Source organism: Urocampus carinirostris, chromosome 4 (genome assembly GCF_059441175.1).
Source record: "Urocampus carinirostris isolate Australia breed hairy pipefish chromosome 4, RoL_Ucar_1.0, whole genome shotgun sequence".
In the NCBI taxonomy this organism is placed as follows: Eukaryota; Metazoa; Chordata; class Actinopteri; order Syngnathiformes; family Syngnathidae; genus Urocampus; species Urocampus carinirostris.
The window spans coordinates 44775571-44791887 of record NC_142352.1 but is presented as its reverse complement, the minus strand read 5'-3'; the positions used below and the strand labels follow the sequence as shown (position 1 = coordinate 44791887).

General features: G+C 41.1%; 1 protein-coding gene across 5 annotated transcripts in view; it reads right to left on the bottom strand.

Annotated features, from left to right (window-relative positions):
* esrp2 (epithelial splicing regulatory protein 2) overlaps positions 1 to 16317 on the bottom strand; it is a 57419-nt gene that overhangs the window by 12170 nt on the left and 28932 nt on the right. For all 5 annotated transcript variants that reach the window (XM_088334680.1, XM_088334681.1, XM_088334676.1 and 2 more), the window contains 4 exons: positions 15847 to 16074; positions 14346 to 14544; positions 3154 to 3334; positions 1774 to 1969 (listed from right to left, as the gene is read on the bottom strand). In XM_088334680.1, coding sequence (XP_088190806.1) covers positions 1774 to 1969; positions 3154 to 3334; positions 14346 to 14544; positions 15847 to 16074 — 804 coding nt within the window. The remainder of the gene's footprint in view (positions 1 to 1773; positions 1970 to 3153; positions 3335 to 14345; positions 14545 to 15846; positions 16075 to 16317) is intronic.

Sequence of the window (16317 nt, the reverse complement as noted above, 5' to 3'; positions counted from 1 at the left end):
TATAGACGTTTACTATGTTTTGTGTACCATTAGCCAATGCAAAATCTATTGCACGCTGGTCATCATGGAAGGGGGATTACAACTTGTGAGGCCCCTTCTCAAGGTTTCTTTTTTCCTCATGCTGAGGTTTTCAGTGCTTGTCCGCATGTTAGTTTAAGATCAAGCAATGGTGTTATTGTAATCCTGTGCAGTACTTTGAGACATCTTGTGATTAAGGGCTATACAAATAAATCTGACTTGACTCTACTTAATGCGGGCTGTGACTGAGGGAAGTCATAAAAGCTTGTGATCATCTGCAGGTGCCCCCTGGATTGTTATCGGGTCTGGGAAGTGACTGAGCCGCCATTGGGAGATAAAGTTCGGCCTACTGCTACGGCTAAGCGAACAACTTTCACAAGCCTGTATCTAATTAACGTCAGATCCATTTCCCATGAAACTGATGACCTGGAGCTACAACTTGTTGTTGGAGACAGTTTTACTTTATCCATCGCGAAGACCTGGCTGAAGTCAAGGTTACCTGATGGTAGCGTGAAGCCTCTCTTTAAATCGCTTTTTTTACTCTGAAGGGAGAAGCCCTCCAATCGTGTTGCACTTTTGTATAGTGACAATAAAACCAATTATTCAAATGGAATTCTGTGTTGTGTGTTTTTATCTGTAGATCTGAAGTTGTTATTTTGTTACAGTGGTATACTCTCAGGGCAGCACGTGTGCGGCACAGTTCTAAGGTCTTGGGAACCTCCTGTGTGGGTTCAAATCCAGCTACCGTGCGGAGTTTGTATGTTCTCCACGTGCTTGCGTGGGTTTCCTCCGGGCACTCCGGTTTCCTCTCACATTCCAAAGACATGCATTTCAGGTGGATTGGCCAGTCCAAATTGTCCCTAGGTGTGAATGAGCAAGCGAGTTGTCTGTACCTGTGTGCCCTGCGATTGGCTGGCAACCAGTTCAGCGTGTCCCCAGCCCACTGCCCGATGATTGCTGGGATGGGCTCCAGCACCCCCGCGACCCTACTGAGGATAAGCGGTGCAGCTAGTGAGATGAGATGAGGTATATTCTCAGACGGTAAATATGTCACCTTGAGGTAAGTTTCCCCCTTGGGGGCTTTTATGAAGGTGTGACCCTTCCCACTTTGCAGATTTTGACTTTTTGCTGAGGCTTCAGGTCCCTAGTGACTGAGAAATCACTGATTACTGTATATTGTAATACAAAAAACCCTCTCTACTTCATGCTTCAGTTATCGCTGGTTCACTCCTTCATGGATTTCTAATTAAATTTATTATGCCTTTTTGTAACTGATAAACGTATTGTGTTCTGCAGACATCAGGGACTGATTAGGGAGGGCGCTCTATTTGAAAGGAAAAGCCCTCCTATTTGGTTTTACTTTTGTATAAGGACAATAAAACCAATTATTTAACTGCAATTCTACATTGTGTGTTTTTATCTTGAGATCTGACGTTGTTATTTTGTTACAATTGTATACGCTTGCTTGGTAAGGATGTCATCTTGAGGTAAATTTGACCTTGGGGGCTTTTATTACGACGTGATCCTTTCCACTTTGCGGATTTCCACTTTTAGCAGGTGGTTCTGGTCCCCGTTAACGGTGAGAACCGAGGGATCACTTTATATCCGCTTTAATAGCACAATATTTTAATTCCAAAAATTTCAGACGTGCATTTTTTTTCTTGATATTGGTCACAGCTCGTCATTAAGGTGGGATGGTGGGTCCTCAAGTGTCTTGTTTCAAAATAATTCAAGAATTAAGAGAAATGTACTGACCTGGTATCCCTGGAAGAAACTGAGAATGTCCTTAACGCCGGTGTTGTAGGGAAGGCCCTGCATCCGCACCAGAGCTCCGTGTTGGGGAAGCACCGGGGACGAAACGGCTGCAGCAGCTGCATGATGTGGCTGAGCTGCCACTGCCACTGGTGGGGGGGCTGTGAAGTAGCTGACTGTGGAGGGGGAAACTGGGGGGCTGCGGAGGGACCAAAAGCATCGGTAACCATTTCAAATGCTTGTGATGGGCATAAAGTTCTAATAGGACGAATTTCTTAAATTGCACACTTTTTAAAAAAAACTTAATTCATAGACCACGCTATTTTGCGCTTTGGTTATTGCTGGTTAACTCATTCGCGGAAAAAAAAAGATTCAAAAAACAAAACAAAACAAAAATTGAACATATGCTTCCCGCACTATCGAGGAACTACAACTACGCAAAAGTGGTGGAGAGTGTGGAACAAATCAAGTTCCTGGACCCTCGCATCACTTCAGACCTCTCCTAGTCTACTAACACTTGCCGCCTGGTGAAGAAGCCCGGGCAAATAATCTTCCTCAGGAAACAAACAGGCTGGTCTCTCTCCTCGTCCAACGATGCAGTGATGCCTTTTAGCAGATAATTAAACAATTTGTTGGCACCACGGAGGGTTTTGGAGTAAATATTTTACACGGTTGGATTCACAAGACTCTTTACGTCTTTGTGAGCTACCCTTTTAAACAGTTTACGGGTATTTTGTTTTAGACTGATCTTGATGTTTTTGTGATGAGTACATTGTGAAATGGTCATATCCTGAATCCCAAGTGTTTAAAGCTTTCCAATGATATGTGGCATGACGTATTTCAGTGACTGGTGACATCGTACAGACACGTATTTGCTTCTCAATATCAGACAGCCTGCTAGTGGTACAAAGTAAGTGAAACAAAAGATTGATTTCAGTACTAGGAGAATTGTAGGCTCAACATATTTTAAGTCAACAACTCAGAAGTCAGTTCGAAAAAAGTATCTAAATTACCCAGTACGTTGACATACATAACATCACTAATTCAGATTGCAGTGAACATGTAAGTGTAAACTGCACGGTCTGGCATTGATGATACCTAAATGTGTATTTGTGAGAAATAATTACAATTTGCAATGCTTTTGCCCAGTTTGATATAGACAAATAAAAAACATTTTCGGTCAAGTTAGTTAAATGGACTGCATTTCTAAAGCATTGATTCACTGAAGACCTCCAAAGCAAGTTAAAATATCACACAGACACACACACACGCAGGCACGCACACAGATGGCGGAGTCAGTCATACAGGGCGCCTACCTGCTTAGCGCCTGAGCTACTGCTGTCGTCATAAGGGAGAGAGTAAAATGTCAAATTACTTGCATACCTGGGATAGTAAGCTGTGTAGTTCATGTAGAGATGAGGTTGAGGGGGGTAGTAGGCCAAGGCAGGGCTGTGGGCTACCTGATGAGGCCTGGGTGCGGCCAGCAGGGGGGTCTGGTATAGGGCTGCCTCTGATAAGATGGCAGGGGGGGTGGGAAACGCATAGGCTGCAGGGGGGGATAAACCTAAAAACCATAGGGACAATCAATTGTTAGATGTGATACGAGAGTCTGGGCAATAAAGTGTATTTTTTTTTTACTCTTTCCCAAGCCACATCTAAATCGAGACAAGTTTAATAAGGTTATGCGATGGATCGCAGCTCACTCAACGTGAATAACGTAAACAAAGATGTCTACGTCTGTTCTAAGGTAATTCAACATAGTATTTCAGGCAACAAATTGTCACTTTGCTGGAGAAAAATCAAGTGATTTTTAAGGTTAACATCTCTATTGTTAGGTTGACGCTAGCTAACGTTAGCTCTTGGCTGCGTTGTACAAAGGGATGTAGTCATAGCAATGTCTACTTAAGGAGCTTAGCTTCTTTAATTTCTATCTATCTATCTATCCATCTATCTACCTTGGTCATATCCCTCAAGAGGGGTGACCGACAGCAAGACACACACATACAATAACAAAGAAAATAAAAGGGAAAAAATAAAAAAACCAAAACGTCTTTAATTTACCTGTAAATAATTAAGATAACAAATGTTGGCAATATTATGCTAAAAGATTTAACGTAAATATTGTAGCACCAAACGAACGGAGTGGCACTCCTGGTAGCCTACAGATGGTAAAAAGATGTGTCCTGGGAAAATATGCAGTTTAGACTTAGGCTAGCTGAAGCTTTTCATCGACCTTATTAACAACAAAACCATTGATATAACTTGTCAATTCATATTTCAGGCCCTTTTGGGTGGTGGGATGATTTATGATTTTTCTGAACCCAAAAAGCATCAATCACCTCCTGCCGAATGTCTTCTATTGCGATATTTGTCATAGCGCTCTTTACAGAACATTGAATGTTTGTCCAATAAGTAAAGGGGGCAGGGCTAGTTCGTAGGTCAATTACTTGGTACTGCAACGTGTTATTAAAAAGAAATTTCGCAAACATCGTTACAACATGCGTCACTCCACTACTTACAGGGTCTGTACACCTTTTTCACAGCCAAATTCCAGCAGTTTAAGCACTTTCAAAGCCAATTTTCCTTGTTTCCCCATCAGTACAATCAAAAGCAGAAATCCAGCGCCAATCAAAAGAACGAGAGCTTAAACCTTAGTTTCAAACACCAACTCAAGCCCCAACTTTATTTTGGTACCCTAAAATCAGTTTGAAACAACCAACTTGCAGCCCAAACCCTAGCTCAACATCTAAGCATCAGTCAAATTGTAGCCAAACATGGAACTCAAAACCTAGTGTGGGTCATGGGGGCACCATTTCCGGTGGTGTGTCCTGGTGGCTCCCATCCCTATCCACTGACACCAGCCCTACACTTAAATCGAGCTGCAAACCCTGGCCCAAACCCTTTTTCAGGACCCTAAATTCAGTTTTGTACCCTAATAAGGAGCCTAAATCTTAGTAACTTTAGATCCAGAACCATTTTGGAACAATTTAAAAAAAAATGTAAACTCTTTGAAGCACAAATGCTAGCTCCTAAACCTAGGGATTATGGCAAAAATTTCAAGAATTAACAAAACTTCACCCACAAATTAAGCCATTTTCAAACCTTGAAAACACAACATTAAAATTCAAGCAACTTCGAGGATCTCAAGCACCTGTACGATCCCTGGACTTAATAAAAACGAATAACGAATTTCAATGCCATCTAATTGTTTGCCCGTTTGACTCTTGCTCAAGACGGTTCAATGAATCCTCAGTCTGTGAGAATCACACCACTAATTACGTCATTAAAATAAAGTTGGCATGTTTATATGGTCTTAGAGTGCAACTCAACAGTTACAGTGGCAGTTTACAGCGCGGACTACAATCATTTTTTCTTACTGATATTCTCCCTACCATAAACACTCGTATCTCAGCTGTTTTTACAACAACAAAATAAAATACTGAAATCAGGGGGTCACCTTAAATGTACAAGTTTTGTTGTGTGCCACCACGAGCAAATGGTAGGCCGTTCATTGGGAGGGGGCGTGGCTTTAACATAAACAATGGTGCAAACGTAAGCACAGAATACACGGTAAACGTTTTCTGAATTTTGGTCTTTTTTTGTAAAATTATTTTTGCAATGTACCATGTCTGTAAAAAGAAAATGTCTTAGCCAAGACAGAGAAAATCTGAGTGGTTTGAAACCCATAGACAAAATGGGTATGGAGTGTCATGGCCAAGTGTTGGTTTTCAAATTTTCAAGATTGCACAATGAATAAAAAGGCTTCACCGCTTCCACAGGATAGGTTTTCTTCTTTGTCTTTATGTCGCTCTATTTAAAAACCCTTAACATTAAGACGGCCCCGTGTCCGTACGATAACACAAGTACCTCAAATACGTCATGACACATATCATTGGAAACCTTAAACTCTTGGGATTGAAGATCATTTCAAATACTACTCATCACAGAATCATCAGGATCAATCTGAAACAAGATACCCAAAAGCTATATAACACAGAAACATCACGGCAAGTCTTAAACAAGATACAAGTAAACTATAAAGCTGGGGTAGCTCACTAATGAATCCGCTGGTAGACAACTGATGACAGGATTCCCCGCAAACATGGTCTCGTTACGGCCAAGACCATCCAGTGAATCCAACCATGTAAAATATTTAGTCAGAAACACACGAAGATGCAGACAGATATAAAAAGACAGCCTAAAAGTATTTCTGCATCATTGGACATTCCCTGTTGCAATCCGTATGTTTCACCACATAATTTCTGTTTACAAGTTTTATTCCTAAATTCATATTTAAAATAGCCCTTAGCCTCTGACCTTTTCTTTTACACCACTCTCTGCCAATAGCAAGCTTTTTTTCAGGGTCCACAGCCAGCATTAGGATATAATGGCAGGAGGAGGAGTAGTACAAGAAATTGATTCAGGACTTTGTCCAATGGAGCGACGCAAACCACCTGCACCTGAACACCACCAAGACCAGGGAGATGGTGGTGGACTTCACGAGAACTAGAACTCACCCGGTTCCCGTAACCATCAAAGGAGAATGTGTAGAATTTGTCCAGACCTCCAAATACCTGGGTGTGCAGCTGGACAACAAACTGGACTGCCAACACAGAAGCTCATTGTAGGAAAGGTCAAAGCCGACTTTACTTCTTCAGAAGGCTGGCCTCCTTCAACATCGGCAAAAAGCTCCTGAAAATATTCTATGAGACAGTTGTGGCAAGCGCCCTCTTCTAAGCGGCAGCGTGATGGCGGGGGCAGCGTCATGAAGTAGGATGCCTCTCGTTTCAAAAAACTGGCGAGGAAAGCGAGCTGTTGTGGGCACAGAGCTGGACAGCCTGACAACAGTAGCTGAGAGACGGGCACTGAAAAAGCTGCGGTCAATCATGGACAATTCATCACATCCACTACACAGCATTAGATCTAGACAGAAGAGCAGCTTCTGCGACAGACTGCTGTCACTGTCTTGTACCACGGACAGACTGAAGAGATATTTTCTTCCTCATGCCATGAGGCTCTTTAACTCCACCCGGCAGAGTAAAGGCCCACATTAAACCACACCCCTACATTTCATAATACCGAATTTTATTGCAATATGTATTCTGTGTAGCACTATCTACATACTCTATATAACACGCTACAGTGGGTATTAGCTCGTCACATTGGGTATTTGTATATTGTATTCTTTTTGCTTTATTATTGTATTGTTCTCAGCGCAGGGATGCTGCTGGAAATGAGAATTACCCTGCGGGGATGAATGAAGTAACTATCTATCTATCTATATCTATCTACAGTGCATCCGGAAAGTATTCACAGCGCTTCACTTTTTCCACATTTTGTTATGTTACAGCCTCATTCCAAATTGAATTAATCTAATCTCTTATCTCAAAATTCTATACAAAATACTCTATTATGACAATGTGAAAAAGTTTTTTTTCTACTTTTTTTAAAATTAATTAAAAATAGAAAACTAAGAAATCACATTTACATAAGTATTAACAGCCTTTGCCATGAAGCTGAAAATTGAGCTCAGGTGCATCTTTTTTCCACTGATCATCCTTGAGATCTTTCTACAGCTTATTTGGAGTCCACCTGCAGTAAATTCAGTTGATTGGACATGATTTGGAAAGGCACACACCTGTTTATATAAGGTCCCACAGTTGAGTGTGCATGTCAGAGCACAAACACCAAGCACGAAGTCAAAAGAACCGTCTGTAGACCTGCGAGACAGGATTGTCTAGAGGCACAAATCTGGGGAAGGATACAGAAAGAATTCTGCTGCTTTGAAGGTCCCAATGAGTACAGTGGCCTCCATTATTCGTAAATGGAAGACATTTGGAACCACCAGGACTCTTCCTAGAGCTGGCCGGCCTTCTAAACTGAGCGATCGGGGAAGAAGGGCCTTAGTCAGGAAGGTGACCAAGAACCCGATGGTCACTCTGTCAGAGCTCCAGCGTTCCTCTGTGGAAAGAGGAGAGCCTTCTAGAAGGACAACCATCTCTGCAACAATCCACCAATCAGGCCTGTATGGTAGAGTGGCCAGACGAAAGCCACTCCTTTGTAAAAGGAACATGGAAGCCCGTCTGGAATTTGACAAAAAGCACCTGAATGACTCTCAGACCATGAGAAACAAAATTCTCTGGTCTGATGACACAAAGATTGAACTCTTTGGTGTGAATGCCAGGCGCCATGTTTGGAGGAAACCAGGCACCGCTCATCACCAGGCCAATACCATCCCTTCAGTGAAGCATGGTGGTGGCAGCATCATGCTGTGGGGATGTTTTTCAGCAGCAGGAACTGGCAGACTAGTCAGGATAGAAGGAAAAATGAATGCAGCAATATATAGAGACATCCTGGATGAAAACCTGCTCCAGAGCGCTCTTGACCTCAGGCTGGGGCGAAGGTTCATTTTTCAGCAGGACAACGACCCAAAGCACACAGCCAAGATCTCAAAAGATTGGCTTAAGAACCACTCCGTGAATGTCCTGGAGTGGCCCAGCCAGAGTCCAGACTTGAATTCAATCGAACATCTCTGGAGAGATCTGAAAATGGCTGTGCACAAACGTCTCCCATCCAATCTGATTGAGCTTGAGACTTATTGCAAAGAAGAATGGACAAAACTGCCTAAAGATAGGTGTGCTAAACTTGTGGGATCATATTCAAAAAGACTTGAGGCTGTATTTGCTGCCAAAGGTGGATCAACAAAGTATTAAGCAAAGGCTGTGAATACTTATGTAAATGTTATTTCTTAGTTTTCTATTTTTAATAAATTCAAAAAAGTAAAAAAAAAAACGTTTTCACATTGTCATAATGGAGTATTTTGTGCAGAATTTTGAGATAAGAGATTAAATTAATACAATTTGGAATGAGGCTGTAACATAACAAAATGTGGAAAAAGCGAAGCGCTGTGAATACTTTCCGGATGCACTGTATCTAATGAATAAAGTATCTATCTATCCATCTATCTATCTAATGGCCTGTATTAAAAAAAAAAAAAAGAGAACGTCTGCTTTAGCTCTGAATATCTTTAGCCAGTAGTAACCGTTCCAAATGAATAACCAATGAAATTCTGCACAGAACAATGCACAGAAATTCACTGTGTATTCAAATTACACCCTAAAATAAACGTGCCAGTTTTGATTCATTTTTACGAACCATTATTGCTCACAAATATCCACAATAATTGATTGACTTCTGGAAAGAGAAGGCAAACATACAACTCTTTCAAAATGTCTAGAAATTTGGCCAAAGTAAGATACAAATTTGCAAAGGTTTTAGTGTTGTAAACTGGTCGTCTCCAAATGGCCACTTTTGGAAACGCCTAAACTTATCCTTAGAAAAATGTGTAAAATACAATGTAGTTTTTCAGACTGTGATCAAATTTGACCAAGTCAGATTACTCATTGTAGAGCTTGCAGTGATTTTGCTTTCAGTTTGGGACAAAACTTGTGTTACCTTTAAAAATAGACCAAAACTGTCCATATTCTCTTCATTGTTTAAGAACAACATTCAACTTACTTTGGGTACGTCTTGGATTGCGATTTGAGTTGACTTATAAAAGAATGCCAAGGGATTAAGCAGTTTTAAATGGTCCGCTTCAATGCGAGTATATGATTATTTGTAACTAGATAGGTGCCTCCAGAGTAACATGCTACATTTGGATGTCAGTAATCCTAGGGGTAATGGATTTACTTTTTAAATGAAGTAACTAGTAAGAGTAACTAATTACTTTAAGTAAAGTTCCCAACGCTGGAATTATAGTTTAGAATGAGACATAACAAATGATGACTTACTTTCACTTAGCCCTTCATGCCATCATTGTCACAAAACTTAATGGCAGAGCGGACATACCTGTTTACATATAAACAGCTTCTATGACTTCAAACTGTAGCTGTGCAGGCAAAGAACGCAAGGAACACTTTCAGTGAGATACAGAAAAAAAAAATCTGCCCCCAATCTAATCTCTACTGATAGAAAGGAAAGAGAGCAAAGAGCAAAGAGCGGTTTTCCCCACTTTCCGCAGAGAGCGACAACCTTTATTCAAATTACAGTAATCCATTATGGTTTGGCTACATTACGGATTTCCGTTCGTGCATTGTGTTCTGCATTGTAAAAGGCCAGCTGCCGGGAACCTTTTTGACCCAAAGAGCCATAACAGCTAAATAGTTTGATTATTTTTCTTGAAAGATCCACACCATCTTTTAAGACAACATTCAACAAATCCGCCAAACCCGCTCTCCAGAAAAAAGCTAATCCTTCAGGACAATTTATTACATTGTGTGACGTTTGATAATTTGATGACATTTACGAAATAAGAATAATGCCACAGCCTGCGTCCCATATTAAAAAATATACCAATTAAAACTTGTCTCCCTCCGGCAGATGCTTAAGATTGTTGAGGCTGATTTTGACCTTAACGTTTTTCTTAAATAATGGTTTCAAAACTAATAAAAAGCAGAGTTCTTTTGTAAACATGTCCCAAAATGTTGCAAACGAGGATACTGGCGTATTTGGTGCAGACCATGCCGTGTGCATAGCTCATCCAATCAAATTGTTTGACGTTTGATAATTTGATGACATTTACGAAATAAGAATAATGCCACAGCCTGCGTCCCATATTAAAAAATATACCAATTAAAACTTGTCTCCCTCCGGCAGATGCTTAAGATTGTTGAGGCTGATTTTGACCTTAACGTTTTTCTTAAATAATGGTTTCAAAACTAATAAAAAGCAGAGTTCTTTTGTAAACATGTCCCAAAATGTTGCAAACGAGGATACTGGCGTATTTGGTGCAGACCATGCCGTGTGCATAGCTCATCCAATCAAATTGTTTGACGTTTGATAATTTGATGACATTTACGAAATAAGAATAATGCCACAGCCTGCGTCCCATATTAAAAAATATACCAATTAAAACTTGTCTCCCTCCGGCAGATGCTTAAGATTGTTGAGGCTGATTTTGACCTTAACGTTTTTCTTAAATAATGGTTTCAAAACTAATAAAAAGCAGAGTTCTTTTGTAAACATGTCCCAAAATGTTGCAAACGAGGATACTGGCGTATTTGGTGCAGACCATGCCGTGTGCATAGCTCATCCAATCAAATTGTTCTGTGCACTTGGCTGTGTTTTTGGTGCTAACAGTTTGTTCTGCGGGCCTTAAAAGTGAACATACATACAGGTATTAATAAGCTTCCATAAAAGGGATTCCTTAGCGACGTATACCCAAAACAGGGACTGTTAGTGTAACACACTGAGTGGTAACTGTAATTGGGACTGTGCTCTTTATTTATTGGACCAGACCAATTATTCTGTTATATAACCATTATGTCAGCTATGCACGCACTAGTCTCATCTCTGCGCTTATCAGAATTGGAACACTGTACAGTGGAACCTCGGTTTTCGAACGCCTCTCAGTTCGAACAAATCGATGTTCGACCAAAAATTTAGAGAAATTCTTGCTTCGCTGTTCGGTCAAAAAATCGGAGTTCAAACGCCGGTAATGCGTGAGTGCGTACGCTAGGATGCGATGCTGAGTGGCGTACGGGTGTAGATCGTGTAGATCGCCCCCACTCCTCGTGACCAACTGTTATCACATGCGCACTTGCCTCTTTTTGCTTTCGCTTTTAATATCTGTGAACGGAGTGTTTTAGCCCCCAACTATGCCTCTGAAGAAGGTCGATGCAAGCAGGACAGGTGAAAAAAGAAAAGTTGTTCGTACAACTATTGCCTTTAAGAAAGACATAATAGCTAAATATGAAAGAGGTGTGCGAGTTTTCGATCTTGCTAGGGAATACAGCATGCGCCTTCTGCTGACCACCACAAAGGTAAGAAATCCTATTCATAATTCTTTTCTTTATCTTTTTTTTTTTTTTAACACGTTCGTGTTAGCGTAATCTTTCGTACGGAAGATTACGATAACGCGAACGTACGATTAGCCTGGGTTAGCTCTATGATTACATTGAACATTCAGGTAAACATTCAGGGTGTTGGAACTGAGCCCAAAATTCAGGGTGTTGGAACGGAGACCCCTTTCCAATGAAGCGCTAGCCACTTGTGGTGCTAAATGACTTGTAAACGTCCTGATTTTTTTTTTTTTTTTACACGTTTATGTTAGCGTAATCTTTCATACGGATTATTACGATAACGCGAAAGTACGATTAGCTTCATGTTTACGTTAAACATTCATGGTAAACATTCAGTGTGTTGGAACAGATTAAAACGATTTACCGTAATTTCCGCACTATAAGGCGCACCTAAAAGTCTTAATTTTTTTCAAAAGCTGACCATGCGCCTTATAATACAGTGCGCCTTATAAATGGCTCAATATTAAATCGCAAGGTCTCGCAACTTACGCAACAGCCGCCGACTCGATTTTCCCCCGAACGTGGAGTAGTCCGCGGTGTATGCTGGAATTTGTATACCGGCGTTTCATTGGCTAACCAATGTGTCAATCATCATTTGAATGGATCGCTATTGGCTAAAGTTATTCGGAGCCTCGGATTGGCTAGAGGGCCAAAACAAACCCTGCAATTGGCCGAAAAAGATGTGTCAATCATCCCTTAAATCGATCGCTATTGGCTGAAGTTATTCGGAGCCTCGAATAGGCTAGACGACCAAAACAAACCCTGCAATTGGCCGAAAAAGATGTCTGAATAGCAAGCTTGCTAAACTACGCCATAAAGAAACATGTTTCATTAGTCTGTATTTGTAAACATTTTACTCTCCTGGATTTACTACACTCACGGTTGTAAGAAGACCATGATTGCGTATCATTATTGAACGTGAGAACTTAGGTGCGGCTTTATATTTTCCCGGTATCTTGTTTTAGAACGATCTTGATGTTGCTGTGATGAGTTGAGTGAATTAAACTCAATTCCAAGTGTTTATTGTCATATGCACAGTAAAGTTGAGAGCGAAAAAGAAAATAGAAACGAAGCAATGGTTGGCATTTCTTGAATCCCAAGACTTTAACCTTCCGAATTATATCTGAAATGATGCATTTGAGTGACATTGTACGGACACGCATCCGCACGTGTCTACGACACGTATTTTCTTCTTTGCAAGCTTTGGGAATGTTAAGGGGGTAATCAGTTTGACTGAATCATCTGACTGTTTTGTCGACGTTCCCATTGTAGCGCCTTATAATCCGGTGCGCCTTATCTATGGAAGATAGGACCAAAAACCATTTTTTGAGGGTGCGCCCTATAACCCGGTGCGCCCTATAGTGCAGAAAATACGGTACATTGTTTTTAATCGGAAAAATGATTTCGGTGATTGAACAATTCGGTTCTCGAACAGGGTTCTGGAACGGATTATGGTCGATTTTTATCTCCGAGCCATACGTACTCATGAAATGCCATAGGTTCCTGACCCCTGTGATAGGCTAACCAGTCTTTCTGCCCCTTTTCCTAAATGTAATTCTCTTAGGAAGCTGCTTTATCTGCACAAGTAGGCACTCATTGTTTACATAACCAATCAACAGAGCAATATAGTAGGACGATTATCTTTTCAATCATTATTCGACAGTAGAATTTATTTGAAAAAAAAAAAGGTCATACAGTATTTTTATTTGTTAAACAAATGCTTGGCCTGCCATAATAAGTTATTTGGTTTCAATGTATAATACAGTAATAAATGGGTTAACTTAATAAGCTTTGACTATCGAGACCCATTTTGGAACGCAGCCCCACATAGCATTCCAGGGTAAACACGTATTTAAGAGTTTAAAAGGTGGCGCCGCAATTTGAAAACGTTCTACCTGAAGTATTCTGGCTGAAATCCTTTTATTGCAGCGTTTTATCAAAGTGTTGGTGTTGTGCTCGCAAGTATGTGACTATCTCAGATGTGCTCCAATAAACTTTTTTTTAAATATTTTTGGGTGTTTTGACTTCTTTGCATTTGGGCTGTATTTGAAACAATCCTCTTCTTGATACGACCATTTTAATTCTAATATAAAAGAAAACATTGAGCACAAGCGTTAAATCAGCCCCCACCCCACACCCCCGTTCTCCAACCTAATGCGTGAGTGGCCAGAACACCTCTGATAAAAGATAAAAGCAGTAGGTGGTGATAAAATAAATAACAGCTTTTTGAACACAGTTGGGCATTGTTAACACGTACTTAAAGGAAATATTATTTTTTTTTTTTATGGACGCCTCAAACGATGCATCCCACCTTTAAAGAAAAAAAGATCCATGACCTATTAGGATAAAAGGGAGAAATGATCTGAAATGAAATGATCTGCATTTATATAGCGCTTTTCAAGTCAATGACTTCCCAAAGCGCTTTACAATGTGCTTCACATTTCCCAATAGCGGCCATGATCTGTGCAGCCATGTAAGGCGCTAACCTGCTTATTGGGGGTATTGGGGGTTCAGTGTCTTACCCATGGACACTTCGACATGTAACACGGACAGGCCGGGATTCGAACTGGGATCCCTTAATCCTAAAACGATCGCTCTACCTCCTGAGCTACTGCCGCCCCAAGAAGAAAATATTGACAACATAGTGCTGTATTCATAAAGCAATTAAAGAACAATGTTTGAATGAGGTTAATGAGGTCTTCATGGACTTACAGGGAAGTTTGCAAGGCGGAGGCGAAAGGCCACTACGGTTTAAAGTTCCTCCCATCAGTACGATGCTCATCTCCTCAGTAGAGCACTGGAACACTTCCACATAGCGGTCCTTCATGGTTTTCTTGTGACACTTCTGGGACACCATAAAAGCCTTGTCAGGGGACTTCATCTGGATGAAAGCGTCACCTGAGGGGCGGCCCTAAACAGAAAACAGAGCCTAAGGATTTGTTTCTAAGTTGAGAGGTAGTCCCAAAAAAAAGTATTTTTTTTTTCAATTAGGCGCAGAACATGTATTGTGTTTCTCCCCACTATTAAGCAAATATTTTCAAGATAGTCCATGTGCAGGTGGACTCGAGAAATGTTTTCTCAAAGTGGACCCATCTGGCTCTTTTGCGGTAAAAACGTTACATCATTGAAGACACGTAACACTTTCAAAATGGCGAATCCCATTAACATAGTGTGAGGCCAGCTCCAAAACAGGCACTGATTAGAGTGAACAGCGATTGCATATCGTGCATTTTTGCTTGAAGTTGGGCGATTGTGGCATTTTGTTAGCGTTTTTTGCAAAAAACGCTATTGGTTTCATTTTGACTGGCTAGCTCACCGTTAGCATGGGGGCTGCCAAAGGCTTTCCTTTTTGGTTTGCCCCTGGTGGGCTCTCGTTGGCTGCCCACTGTGTTGTTGGGCGGGCTAACCTGCCGTTAGTGCCGGTTTTGCCGTGTCATTTGGTTAATTCCCATCTGGCTTCATGTTTATCGCATTTGCCTTTTTGGTTAGCCAGCCACACAGTTTTCTGCCAAGGCTGCGGCCATCTTTTGTTGATCATTCCATGTTAGCCGCCAATTGGCAGCTGTCTGTGTGTTATTTTTTGCCAGTTAGCCCTTTTATGGTTGCTTACTCTGATGTACCATTACCTGCAACAACACCTAGTATAACTTGCAAAACTTCTTTCAAAACACTCGTAACCTCTTTGACTAATGATCATGTAAAACAATCTGGAGACTTGCTTTCTAGGGTGCTGGGTGTTCCTCAGACAACGTTACAGTTCAGGATAACAAGAACATTATCGCTGAAAATGATTGGAATACGTCAATGAAATTATTGCTATTGATTTTATGCCGAAACCATGTACTATTTACTAACATTTTCTGTGTTTACGAATTTGGGATTACAATGACTTTATTAATCATGGGTTGAGTGTGTGTGTGTGTTTGTCTTATAGGCTTCGAAACAGCTAAGCCAATTTTCATTCAAATGTACCGTTGTTGTTAAGGCCTTAACAAGTGTTTTTAGCCAGGTTAAATGTCAAGGCACCACAAAATAATCCCCAAGAAAATTGATAAACATTTGCTTTTGTGTGGTCTATAATGCCCTCTGGCGCCAAATTGTGTATTGTAGCTTCTGACCACCAACAACTCCAAGCAGCCGATCCAATCTTGTCAGCTGTTTTGCTTGTTACCTTAATGGGGCATCTGGTGGCGAGATCTGGCGGCTGTCTCACCTGCTGGTTGAGGACCATATGGACTCCGTGGGGCTTAATGTCTGCCGTGTGCTCGCCCATGAACTCCAAGATGTCTTCGATGCCCGCCGTGTAAGGAAGGCCGCGGAGACGGACACAATCACGGGTGCTAGTGGCTGTTGGCAGGAAGGGCGGCGTGGCCAGGATGGGGACCATTGGGGAGGCGGGAAGCGATGATATCAGAGGAGTGGACAGGTAGCGAGTCAGAACCTAGCATTCACACAGAAAGATCAAGTCGCACAAAAGTAGCATTTAGTTGGAAATGTGAACAATCTCAAATAACATTGTATTCCACCCAAAAATTGGAATTGAGCATTAAGCGTACATGGACGTGCCACAGAAGCAGCTTGACATCTTCTGAGTGCAATGATGGTTCCAGCCAGAAGATGGCGTCAACAAATAGAATATTTATGGACACCACATTTAAAGTTGAAAGTTAAATATTTTCTCTAT